This window comes from Penicillium expansum (assembly GCF_000769745.1).
Source record: "Penicillium expansum strain MD-8 chromosome Unknown contig230, whole genome shotgun sequence".
Lineage (NCBI taxonomy): Eukaryota > Fungi > Ascomycota > Eurotiomycetes > Eurotiales > Aspergillaceae > Penicillium > Penicillium expansum.
Genome location: NW_015971374.1, coordinates 12 through 12595, shown reverse-complemented (window position 1 = coordinate 12595; position 12584 = coordinate 12). Strand labels below are relative to the sequence as shown.

The window sequence follows — 12584 nt, the reverse complement described above, 5'->3', positions numbered from 1 at the left end:
TCTTTGCACAATATGGATTATCCACAATCTGAGCCCATCGCTATTGTCGGCAGCGGTTGCCGGTTCCCCGGTGCTGCCAAGTCTCCTGCTGCTCTCTGGCAGCTGCTGGAAAGTCCACGTGATATCTTGACGGAGATACCTAAAGAACGTTTTGATGTGAGAGGCTGGTACCACAGAGACGGGGATCACCATGGCACGTCCAATGTTCTACACTCCTACACCCTGGAGGAGAATCTTACCAAGTTTGATGCCAACTTCTTTGGCATTAGTGCAGGTGAGGCTGAGTCTATTGATCCTCAGCAGCGCCTCTTGCTGGAAACTGTCTACGAGGCCCTTGAAGCTGGCGGCCACACCATCCAGTCTTTACGTGGCTCTGACACTGCCGTCTATGTTGGTGTTATGGGAGGTGATCATGAAACCAGCCTTCTCAGAGATGCCAACAGTCTACCAACATACTTTGCGACTGGCACATCGCGCGCAATTCTTTCAAACCGAATCTCTTACTTTTTCGATTGGCGTGGACCGTCTATGACTATCGACACAGCATGCTCTTCGAGTATGATCGCTGTGCATAATGCTGTTCAAGCACTACGGTCTAACGACTCGAGAGTTGCTATTGCATGTGGCAGTACTCTGCTTCTAGGCCCTGGTAAGCTAATTCTCCACACCGAGCGATCAAGCTAACAGATTCTAGAAATGTATGTGGCCGAGAGTAACATGCACATGCTGTCGCCCACAGGCAGATCCCGCATGTGGGATGCTGATGCTGACGGCTATGCTCGCGGCGACGGTATCGCGACAGTTGTTCTTAAGAAGCTGACCAACGCTCTTGCTGATGGCGACCACATCGAATGTATCATCCGTGAGACTGGCATCAACCAAGATGGCCGCACACAGGGAATCACTGTACCAAGCTCGGAGGCGCAAGCTGCACTTATCCGCCGTACCTATGCTCGAGCTGGTCTTGACCTTGCAAATCCCGCCGACAGACCCCAGTTTTTTGAGGCACATGGTACCGGTACCAAGGTAGGAGACCCTAAGGAAGCAGCCGCAATCCACTCCACCTTTGGAGGACTTGGCAGTGATCCTTTGTATGTTGGGTCGATCAAGACCGTCATTGGTCACACGGAGGGTGCTGCTGGAATAGCCGGTCTACTCAAAGCGTCGCTATCCCTTCAAGCTGGCATCATTCCCCCTAACCTGCTGTTCAATCGCCTTAACCCGAGCATCGAACCTTTCATTCAGGGCCTGCAGGTTCCAACTCATGCAATGCCATGGCCTGTCCTGCCTAAAGATGCTGTGCGAAGGGCAAGTGTGAATAGTTTTGGTTTCGGCGGTGCCAATTCTCACGCCATCTTGGAGAGCTATCAAGCACAGGTTGACAACGCTAGCAGCACCCTGGCTGTACCGGCTACTCCTTTTGTCTTCTCCGCAGCGTCAAACACCTCGCTTGTTTCCAGTCTGCAGGCACACTTGGATTATCTAAAAACAAACCCAGTCAACATGCGGGATCTTACCTGGACGCTCCAGCAGCGTCGTTCTACTTTCTCGCATAAAATCGCATTCTCCGCTCCTGACGTCGAAAGCTTGATCCGGAAGATCGAGCTCAGACTCAAAGAGTACGAGGATAAGTCGGAAGCGAATATTGGCGTCCAATCGAGTTCAACCCCTCCAAAGGTCCTTGGTATTTTCACTGGTCAGGGCGCGCAATGGCCAGCTATGGGTGCTGAACTAATACGTTCCTCCGAATTTGTTCGCCGCCGATTGCAGGAGCTTGATGGTGCCCTTGCAACCTTGCCAGCTACAGACCAACCGACCTGGAAAATTGCTGATCAATTACTCCTTGATGCCAAGTCGTCTTGTATCACCGAAGCCGCTTTCTCACAGCCGCTGTGTACAGCAGTCCAAATTGTGCTCGTCGACCTCTTGCGCAGCGCCGGGGTTATGCCAAGTTCTGTGGTGGGCCACTCCTCTGGTGAGATTGGTGCGGCATATGCTGCAAACTTTATCAATGCCCGGGATGCTATTCGAATTGCCTACTACCGTGGCCTTTACGCGAAGCTTGCAGGCGGATCGAGCGGACAGAAAGGCACTATGCTTGCTGTTGGAACATCTCTCGAAGATGCCACCGAAGTGATTGAGCTTGACGCTTTTGTTGGACGTGTCGTGGTCGCTGCACACAACTCCCCAGCAAGCGTCACCTTGTCGGGCGATGCAGATGCTATCGTTGAGGTCAAGGCTGTCTTCGAAGAGGAAAAGAAGTTCGCACGTCTGCTTAAGGTCGACACCGCTTATCACTCACACCATATGCTGGCTTGCGGCGATGCCTACGTCGAGGCTTTGCGTGCGTGCAAAGTTGAAGTTAACCTAAACCGCGATACCTCTGTGACCTGGTACTCCAGTGTGACAGGTGGTGAGATCCTGGAGCCGACTACCCTACTTCAAGATTTATACTGGCGTGACAACATGGTACAGAGAGTCTCCTTCTATGAAGCTGTGACGGCAGCAGCTCAAGCTGAGAAGCCGACTCTTGCCATTGAGATTGGGCCTCACGCTGCTCTCAAGGGCCCAACACAGCAGAACATTGCCGAAACTGGCCTCAACCTTCCCTACGCCAGTGTTATGCACAGGGGTCTCAATGACGTTGAAGCATTCGCCGACGGTCTGGGCTATATGTGGACCCAATTTGGCCCTGAGGCTGTTGACTTCGCTGCCTTCGAGCGACTTTTCCTTGACGCTCCACAGGCCAAGCTCGCCACTGGTCTGCCTTCCTACCACTGGGATAAGAGGACCCACTGGCAGGAGTCTCGCATCGCACGTAGGATGAGAAGTCGATCGGACCCATTCCACGAGCTGCTCGGTGTACCACATGTTGACAATACTGAGCTCGAGCGTCGCTGGTCGAATGTGCTTAAGATCTCAGAGGTACCTTGGCTGACGGGCCACACGCTACAGGGTGAACCGGTATTTCCAGCAGCTGGCTACGCTGGCATGGCCTTTGAGGCAGCCAAGTCTATCATTGGAAACAGGCCTATCAAATTGATTGAACTGCGAGATCTGGTCATCGGAAAAGCCATCACCTTTGGCGGCGAATCCGATCCTGCTGCTGAGACTCTGGTAACTCTAACGGACATTACTCCAAGCAAATCGAATGCGAAGTCTCGGGCAGCGAAATTCTCCGTTTACTCCGCTGCTATCAAGTCGGCGCGAGACCTTGAAGTCAACGCCAGCGGTACAATAAACGTGATCTTCGGTGAGCCTTCGATGTCGGTCCTGCCACCAATCCAGCTGGATGACTCGAATATGACCGAGACCGACTCGGAGAGATTCTATACTTCTCTCTCAACCATTGGGTATGAATACTCTGACTCTTTCCGCACTATGGCAAACTTGAAGCGCAAGCTCAATCAGGCTACTGCTCTGATATCTAGCTTCGACTACGGTGATGAATCTGAAAGGTTAATGGTTCACCCCACGCTGCTTGACGTGGCTTTCCAGAGTGCTATCTTGGCATACTCGGCGCCTGGTGATGGACGCTTGTGGTCTTTGCACGTCCCAACGTTCTTCGAGTGTATTCGCGTGAATCCAGAACTCTGTGCTACGCTACCTTTGCACTCAGTCCAGCTTCCGGTGCGAGCTCAACTCCTTGCCCCTGAGGCGAACACTGTCGACTCGATTCGGGGCAATCTAGACATACTCAGCGCCGACGAGCAACACGCTATGATCCAGGTCCAAGGCGCTGCTGTTGTGCCCGTCTCGATGGCCACGGTTTCTGACGATCGCACTGTTTTCTCATACAACAAGCTCGGCGTCGCAGCTCCAGATGGGGAACTGGCTCTTGGCGAACTGAAACCATCAACGAATGATATGGAGCTTGGCACTGTTCGTGAAAGATTTGCCTTCTTCTACTACAGAAAATGGATCTACGAACTTACTGAGGCAGACTGGACGAAGTCTGAGTGGCATTTTCAACGCCTGCGGGATTCGATTAATTGGACCTTGTCTCTCGTTGATGCCGGAAAGCATCCCTATATCCAGTCAGAGTGGCGGAATGACACCCAAACACAGATCGATGCTCTCTTTGAAGCGCATGCTGACTCCGTGGATTGCCGCTTGGTGAGAACCGTGGGCGAGACTCTTCCATCTGCCGTTCGACGTCAATCAACGATGATTGAACATATGATGAAGGACGGCTTGCTGGACGAGTTTTACAAATATGGCCTTGGCTTTCAGGTTTACAATGAGTCCTTGGGCAGAATGGTCTCCCAGTTCACGCACGTCTATCCAAGGGCCAAAATCTTTGAGGTAGGTGCTGGCACAGGAGGCGCGACCAAATCCGTTCTCGAGGCCATCGGTCACACCTTTTCCTCCTACACTTATACAGACATCTCCAGTGGCTACTTTGAGAAAGCCGCTGAGGCCTTTAGCGACTGGAAGGATAAACTGATCTTCAAGAGCTTTGATACCGAGAGAACACCTGAGTCTCAGGACTTCCAGGAAGGCACATATGATCTCATCATTGCTTCCAACGTCCTTCACGCTACCGAGTCGATGGAGAAAACACTCAACAACGTTCGCCGTCTTCTCAGGCCTGGCGGATACTTGATGTTACTCGAAATCACCAACAACAAGCTTGCTGCGTTCACTTCAATGTTCGGCGGTATTTCAGGTTGGTGGGCTGGCTGCGAAGATGGGCGTCCTTATGCTCCTACCATGCCTCTTGAGGATTGGAATACTGTCCTTCGCCAATCCGGCTTCTGTGGAGTTGATTCAACCTCCCCCAATCGTGATGGACTGGCCTGGCCGTTCTCGGTCATCTCAGCACAGGCCGTGGACAATCGTGTCAGTTATCTGAGGAAGCCTCTCTACCGTTCATCCAACGCCGCACCAATCTCCCATCTCACGATCATCGGTGGCAAATCATTGGAAGTGTCTAAGATCGCCGAGGACATCGCCGACATCGCCGGACTGAGCTGTCAATCAGTTGAGTCCTTCGCAGACCTAATCAGCGCTCAAAGCTCTGTTGTTCCCGGACAAACTGTGATCTGTCTCTCAGATCTCGAAGACCCAATGTTCAAGAGTCTAACACCTGAGAAGATGGATGCTCTCAAGATCATGCTGGAGCATTCTCAGACATTGCTCTGGGTTGGTCGCGATTCTAGCGACCTTCCTTATCAGCAGGCCATGGTTGGCTTCCTAAGGTGTATTATCCATGAGATGCCTGACCTCTCGGTACAACATCTTGATGTTGCTTCTAGCCTGGATGGAGTCTCTACATTGATCATGGAGGTGACCCTGCGTCTGCATACCGTGAGCCAGTGGGAAGCTTCTAATCGCCTTGATCAACAGTTGTTGTACACGAAGGAGACCGAGCTCATGTTCCAGCATGGAAGGCTCTACGTACCGCGCATGCTTCCTGACCCGACGAGGAATGATCGCATTAACTCTCAAAGACGCACAGTCGCTAAACACGCCAGCCTGAAGTCGGATGTGATCTCCATTAGTGAAACAGGCTCCGGTTTGCGGGTCTTGAATGACGTTCCATTCTTCAGCAAAGGGAAGGAAGGCAAATCCGCCATGAAGACGTGCGTTTCGACTCTATCGGCACTGGCTATCACTGCCGGCCTTTATATGTTCGTCAGTGTTGGGCTTGAAATTTCGACATCCAACGCCGTCATCGCCCTTTCTTCCTCGAACTCGAATAAATCCTACCCAGTGGTCACCATTCCTACAGATACACTGGAAGACCCAGCCGATCTTCTCTCTGTCATTGCGGCGGAACTTCTGGCGGCCCGCATGCTCTCCACAGTTGTTGTAGGGGCCAAAGTCCTTGTTCACGAGCCCGGTACTGGTTCCCTCGGATCTTCCCTTGCGCAAGCTCTCAGGAGGCAAGCATCTGCCAGAAACTTCGAAGTCATTTTCAGTACCTCTAGGGCGGACGACGATCCTTCTTGGCTCAGACTTAGCCCCTGGATGCACGGTCATAACATCAAGCACCTCTTGCCCACTGGAGTCACCAACTTTTTGGACCTAGCAACCGACGATGAGTCCAAGGAAGTATCTGCTCTTATCCAGCAAGCCCTGCCTGGTGTTCAGTACACTGGCTCGAAGGATCTTTGGCGGGCGACAAGCTCAGGTCTCTTCCAAGACCGGGAGAAGCTCATCTCCCTTCTGAAAAATGCTGTTACAGCCGCGGGACAGCACGTGCCTGGCCATAAACCAACACAGCTTTCCCTGAGCCAGGTTACCGATGTTAAGACAACTTTGCATCCTACCACCCTTGTTGATTGGACTGCCGAAGACACCGCTGCTGTCATTGTCGACACCATTGATGCAGCACCCCTATTCTCGGCTAACAAGTCCTATCTCATGGTTGGCCTGACTGGTCAGATTGGTCAGTCGCTGTGTGAATGGATGGTTCGGAACGGTGCGCGAAACATCCTGTTGACCAGCCGCCATCCTAGTGTGGACCAAAAGTGGCTTGATTCTTTCAGGGTTTACGGTGCCAAAGTTGCAGTCTACGCTATGGACGTAACAAGAAAAGCCGATGTTATTCAGGTCGTCAACGACATTCAGGCATCCTACCCGCCGATCATGGGCGTCGCCAATGCTGCGATGGTTTTGAAAGACACTTTGTTCTCGCAGATGTCATACCAGCAAATGACCGACGTCTTGAGACCAAAGATCGATGGTAGTAATTGGCTTGATGAGATCTTCCACGACACCCCACTCGACTTTTTCGTATGCTTCTCTTCGACCTCCTCTGTCGGTGGCGTTTTTGGTCAAAGCAACTATGCAGCTGCTTGTTCCTACATGACTAGCCTGGTCCGACAAAGGCGAGCTCGCGGCTTAGCTGGGAGTGCCTTCGACATTGGCAGAGTCGCTGGTATTGGCTACATTGAACGTGCTTCTCAAGTCGTCCAAGAAACGTTTGAAAAGTACTCATACATGCCGCTTTCGGAAACAGACCTGCACCAGATGTTTGCCGAGACAATATTTGCTGGTATTCCGGAGATGAAGCTCGATCCAGTCATAAGTACCGGTATTGAGCGAGTTCCTGCGGATCGCAAGAACCTTCCTCCTTGGATCCTGTACCCACGCTTATCTCACTATCTCATTGATACGCAGGAGACGAAAGCCGTTGCGGATTCCAAACAAACAGTCCAACCAGTTCGCGAACAACTGATTGAAGCCACAACTGCGGAACAAGTTATCTCGATCATCAAGACCTGCTTCGCGGCCAAGTTGCAGATCGTCCTGCAGCTGACAGGCGAGGAAATGGATATGAATGCCCCGCTTGTGGAAATTGGCATCGACTCTCTTGTAGCTGTCGAAGTTCGTTCCTGGTTCTTAAAAGAGCTGCAAACGGATATGCCTGTTCTGAAAATTCTTGGTGGTGGATCTGTCTCTGACCTTGCGGAGCAAGCTTCTAAGAAGTTACCTGCGGAGCTCGTTCCCATGCTCGGCGATACAGCAACTCCATCAATTAAGAAGGCCGAGAATGAAAAGCCTTCAAAACGCCCGCCCATGCACCAAGAGGTCTCGTTCGTTGCTACCAGCGCAAGCAAAATGAAGGGGAACGCTTCTTTGGCGCGCCCTGCCCTCCGGCACACCCTTTCTGATGACACTGCTACCACCACAGACACGCACTCGTCGGGGGAATCAATTGCGACGCCGCCATCGAGTGTCGGCGGAAAGTCGTCATTCTCAGACCTGGGAGAAATTGCAGAAAGTAAGGAGCTGAGTGAGTTCAAAGTCTTGAGGACAGAGCCGATGTCTCTGTCACAGTCACGCTTCTGGCTTCTCGATCTCTTCCTCGAGGATCGTACGGCTTCTAATGTCGCCTTCCAGTACCAATTGAATGGAAATCTTAAAGTCGATAAGCTTGCACAAGCGCTTGAGCTCGTCGCCATGAGACACGAGTCTCTCAGAACCTTTTTCGTCAATGACTTTTCGCAGCCTGACATGGCAATTCAAAGCGTCTCCGATACGAATCACGTCAAGCTAGAGCACCGAACGATCAACCATGTCGATGAAGCAGCTCAAGAATACGAGATCCATAAGAGACACGACTTCGATTTGGGTAAACCTCATCTCCTCCGCATGACCCTTCTTACGCTCAATACCACGACGCACTACCTGCTTGTCGTTTACCACCATATCATCATGGACGGTATCAGCTTGCAGGTGCTGCTGTCTGATCTGGAAAAAGCATACAATAGCACACCATTGGGTCCTTCACCAATGCAATTTCCCACCTTCTCAGTGAACCAACGCAAGGCGCTCCAAGCCGGTGAAATGGATTCTGAGCTTGAATACTGGAAGGATGTCTTTCATGACTCACCAGCCGTGCTTCCACTTCTTCCAATGGCCATAAGCAGTTTGCGTGTACCCATTTCTGCTTTCAAGAGCAATGAAGTCTCGAGGCGAGTCAGCCCATTCGTTGGGCAGAAGGTCAAGGCTGTTGCTAAAATGAGTCGTTCGACAAACTTCCACGTCTATCTCACCGTCTTCCGCATCCTCCTTGCCCGATTTGCTGGCGTTGCTGACCTCACGATCGGTATCGCTGATGCTAATAGAACTGACGACAACATCACTAGAACAATTGGTCTCTTCCTTAATCTTCTCCCTCTGCGATTTCAGCCTGATGAGGCAAAGACCTTTGCTGCTTCGGTCACAGAAACCAGGAATCAAGCATACACTGCGCTGGCCAACTCCAAGCTGCCCTTCGACATGATGCTCCAGGAGTTCCATCACGTCGAGCGTTCGCCAACTCACGCTCCGATCTTTCAAGCTTTCTTTGACTACAAAGTTGGCGTGAAGCAGGTTTCAAAGTTTGGCAACTGCCAGATTAATATGCAGCATAACAACGCTGGAGAGACAAATTACGATATCAACATCACCGTCATTGAAGACGATCAAGGTCCAGGTATCATATTTGAGACACAGGCGACGATCTATGATCGCCATGCCACAACCCTGCTGCTCGAGTCGTATATCAACCTGCTGGACGCCTTCGTTCATGCACCAACCATGAGGACAGGCGAGCCTCCTCTATACAGTCAAGCACAAATCCAGCGAGCACTCGATATGGGCAAAGGACCTGACTTCCTGTCCCAATGGCCTGCCACTCTTTCGAGTCGTGTTGAACAAGTCGCAAGACAAAACAAGGACGCAGTGGCTGTGAGAGATGGCAATGGTACTTCAATCTCCTACGGAGGACTTATGAACCGAAGTCAAGCCATTGCAGCCACCTTGCAAAAAGCCGGCGTGGATCCAGGATCCAAAGTTATCGTCTTCCAACAGCCAAATGTCGATTGGATTGTCTCACTTTTGGCTATCTGGCGAATTGGCTGCATCTATGTTCCCATGGACCTCGCGAACCCACTAACTCGCCTAGCGGCGATCGTCGAAACTTGCCAGCCAAGTGTGATTTTGACAGATGCCACCACCAGCCCTAACGCAAACGGCTTGTGTGCGGGCAATGCACTTACGCTCAATGTCAGCGATGTTCCCGCCTATGCATCTGCAATTGTTCCAGATTTGTCTCGGAGCGCGCAACCCGCTGTCATCATCTACACCAGCGGTTCGACTGGAACTCCCAAAGGTATCACAGTCAAGCATGAGGGTCTACGAAACTACATTGAGGGTTCCATCAGAATGTACGGCATGGAAACCCCACAAACCACGCTGCAGCAGAGCACGCTGAGCTTTGACATTTCACTGGAGCAGATTTTCACCGGTCTTGCAACTGGCGGATCTGTCTTCATGTGCCCCCTGAACCAGAGGGGCGATCCACTAGAGATCACCAAGGTGATGCGAGATGAGCATATCACTTACTCACAAGCAACACCGTCCGAATATCTCATGTGGCTTCAGTACGGGATGAGCACACTCCGACAATGTTCCGACTGGAAGTACGCAATTGCTGGTGGTGAAAGACTCACAAACACCGTCGCAAAGCAGTTTGCGGCCTTGAATTTGTCCGATGTACGTCTAATCAACAGCTATGGCCCAGCAGAAATTTCTTGTGGATCAAGCTTCCATGAGATCGACTACCGTCAAGGAGAGCAGGGTGATATTCCGATTGGCTCCCAGTACCCGAACTACTCAGCTTATGTCGTCGACGGAGATCTCAAGCCCTTGCCAATTGGCATAGCAGGTGAGATCGTCATTGGTGGAGCGGGCGTTGCTGCCGGCTATGCCAACAACGCTGCCTTGACTTCCACTCAATTCATACCCAACCCCTTCGCATCTGCGGCCTATGTGGCAAACGGATGGTCCAAAATGTACCGCACTGGTGACTACGGACATTTTTGCGAGGATGGATCACTCGTCTTCCGACACCGTATCTCCTCCGACCTTCAGGTAAAGATCCGTGGTCTCCGAATTGAGCTTGGAGACATCGAAAGCAACATCGTGCGCGCGGGCAACGGTGCCATCCTGGAAGCCATCGTCACTGTTCACGGCGAGGACTCTGACTTCTTGGTTGCCCACGTCGTCTTCGACACCAAACGCGACATTGCCGATAAGGACGCTTTTCTCCAGAATATCCTTCAGGACTTACCGGTTCCACGATATATGGTTCCCGCTATGGCTATTCCTATTGAACACTTGCCATTGAACAACCATTCCAAAGTTGACAGGAAGGCCGTCAAAGCGCTTCCACTCCCAGAACATATTGGAACTCCGACCCTCAGCGACGAACTTACCGATACTGAGACTCAGCTATTCCGCTTGTGGCAAGATGTGCTGTCTAAGCACGTAACTAACATCTCTATCACTCCTGCTACCACATTCTTCTCGGTTGGTGGTAACTCCCTCCTAATTGTCCGCCTACAAACTCGCATCCGCGAAGAGCTCAGTGTCGTCTTGTCTGTCTTCGAGCTCATGAAGAGCAGCACCCTTGGCGAGATGGCCTGCAAGATCGAAGAGAGCGTCGGTGTCGAAACCATCGATTGGGAACGTGAGACGGCTGTGCCGTTTGTGGCAATACCAACTCCCATTGAACCCTATACCGCACCCCGGAATCAACCCAAGGTCGTCGTGCTCACCGGTGCCACCGGGTTCCTTGGCCGTCACCTCCTTAAGCGGCTTGAAAATGACCCTAACATCACCGAAATTCACTGTGTGGCTGTCCGTGACAAGCCCGTGGTGTCTTCGCCCAAGGTCTCAGTCCACCATGGGGATCTGTCCGACCCAATGCTAGGTCTCAGCAATCCTGAGTTTGAGGACCTCTCACTTACAGCTGATGTGATCATTCATCTCGGCGCCGTCCGCTCATTCTGGGACAATTACCACGCCCTCCGCCAGACGAACGTGCAGTCAATCAGAGAACTCGTCAAGTTGGCAGCAGGCCGCCGTGTTCCTATCCACTTCATTTCATCCTCTGGCGTCTTGCCCACGACCGCTTACACCCCGATCGGAGCCTCGGTTGCTCAGAACCAACCCGTCACTGACGGAAGCAACGGGTATGTCGCCAGCAAATGGGCGGGCGAGCGCATTCTCGAGCAGGCAAATGCCGATTTTAACATCCCCGTGTCCATCCACCGCTTCGTTGCAGGCAGCCCGGAGCCTCCGCGTGATGCGGTGACGGTAGTGATGCAGTGGCTGGCTCAGCACAGTGAGATGCACAAGATTAAGCCAAACATCGCGGGCTGGAGAGGTCACATTGACTTGCTGAAGATGGATGAGGCAACTGAGGCACTCTGCGAGTCGCTTGTTGGCAACTCGCCGAGAGCGCGATTCTTACACCATGAGAGCCATGTTCGTCTGAGGGAATGCGACATGGAGGCGTTTGTTGGAGTGAGGAAGAGAAGAGCTGACTTAGAGGAGATGGAGCTCCTTGATTGGTTTGGCAGGATCAAGGACGATGGATTCGAGTACCTTTTGTCCTCCCATATGGCGAGCTACCAGGCTGGCGATCAGAACGGAGGTGATTTTCTAAGGATGAGAAGATAGATACAGCGCAGATTCGGTTCGCAGTGGGTGGGCCTTTGTCGCTAGGCATAATCAGTTGACGCTGTGAGCTAGACTTCGGCAGAACCCATTTTGGGTTCCGCCCTCTATAACCCAACCTAACCTAATAACCCAATAATAACCTATTTAAACCTATTTTTGTATAAAATATAGGTCTTAGCGTTTATAATAATACTAAGTCATTTAAATAAATAACTATTTTCTATCACTATTCCAGTTCATTTATCGAGTATAACTATATCATTATAATATTAAGTTAGAAAATTTATATAATTACTCTGAATTTAGAGCTAATAGGCTTTATATTATATTAATTATAGTATAGTAGTATTCTATTAATTTAAGTATTTATTAACTATAGACTTTTGAAAATATTAATAATAGAAGGAAGTATATATATTTTATAGGATAATTCTAAATATAAATAGAAATATCTTATTCTTATTTAATTTTATATATAATTAATATATAATTAAAGCTATATTTCTCTTCTTTTATATTTAACTTCTTATATATAGTCTGCCCCCAGTCTCGATCTAATCGAAATAAAAAGCGCATAGTGGGTGGGGCTATGATGATGATGATGATGATGAATTCATTGACCC

General features: G+C 50.8%; 1 protein-coding gene across 1 annotated transcript; it reads left to right on the top strand.

Annotated features, from left to right (window-relative positions):
* Positions 1 to 12: 12 nt before the first annotated feature.
* Positions 13 to 12081, top strand: PEX2_070370 (Acyl transferase/acyl hydrolase/lysophospholipase; the record flags this gene model as incomplete). The annotated part of the gene is made up of 3 exons (XM_016744308.1): positions 13 to 649; positions 695 to 11935; positions 12044 to 12081. 3 exons carry the CDS (start codon positions 13 to 15, stop codon positions 12079 to 12081), a joined length of 11916 nt encoding a protein of 3971 aa, XP_016596980.1.
* Positions 12082 to 12584: the final 503 nt, after the last annotated feature.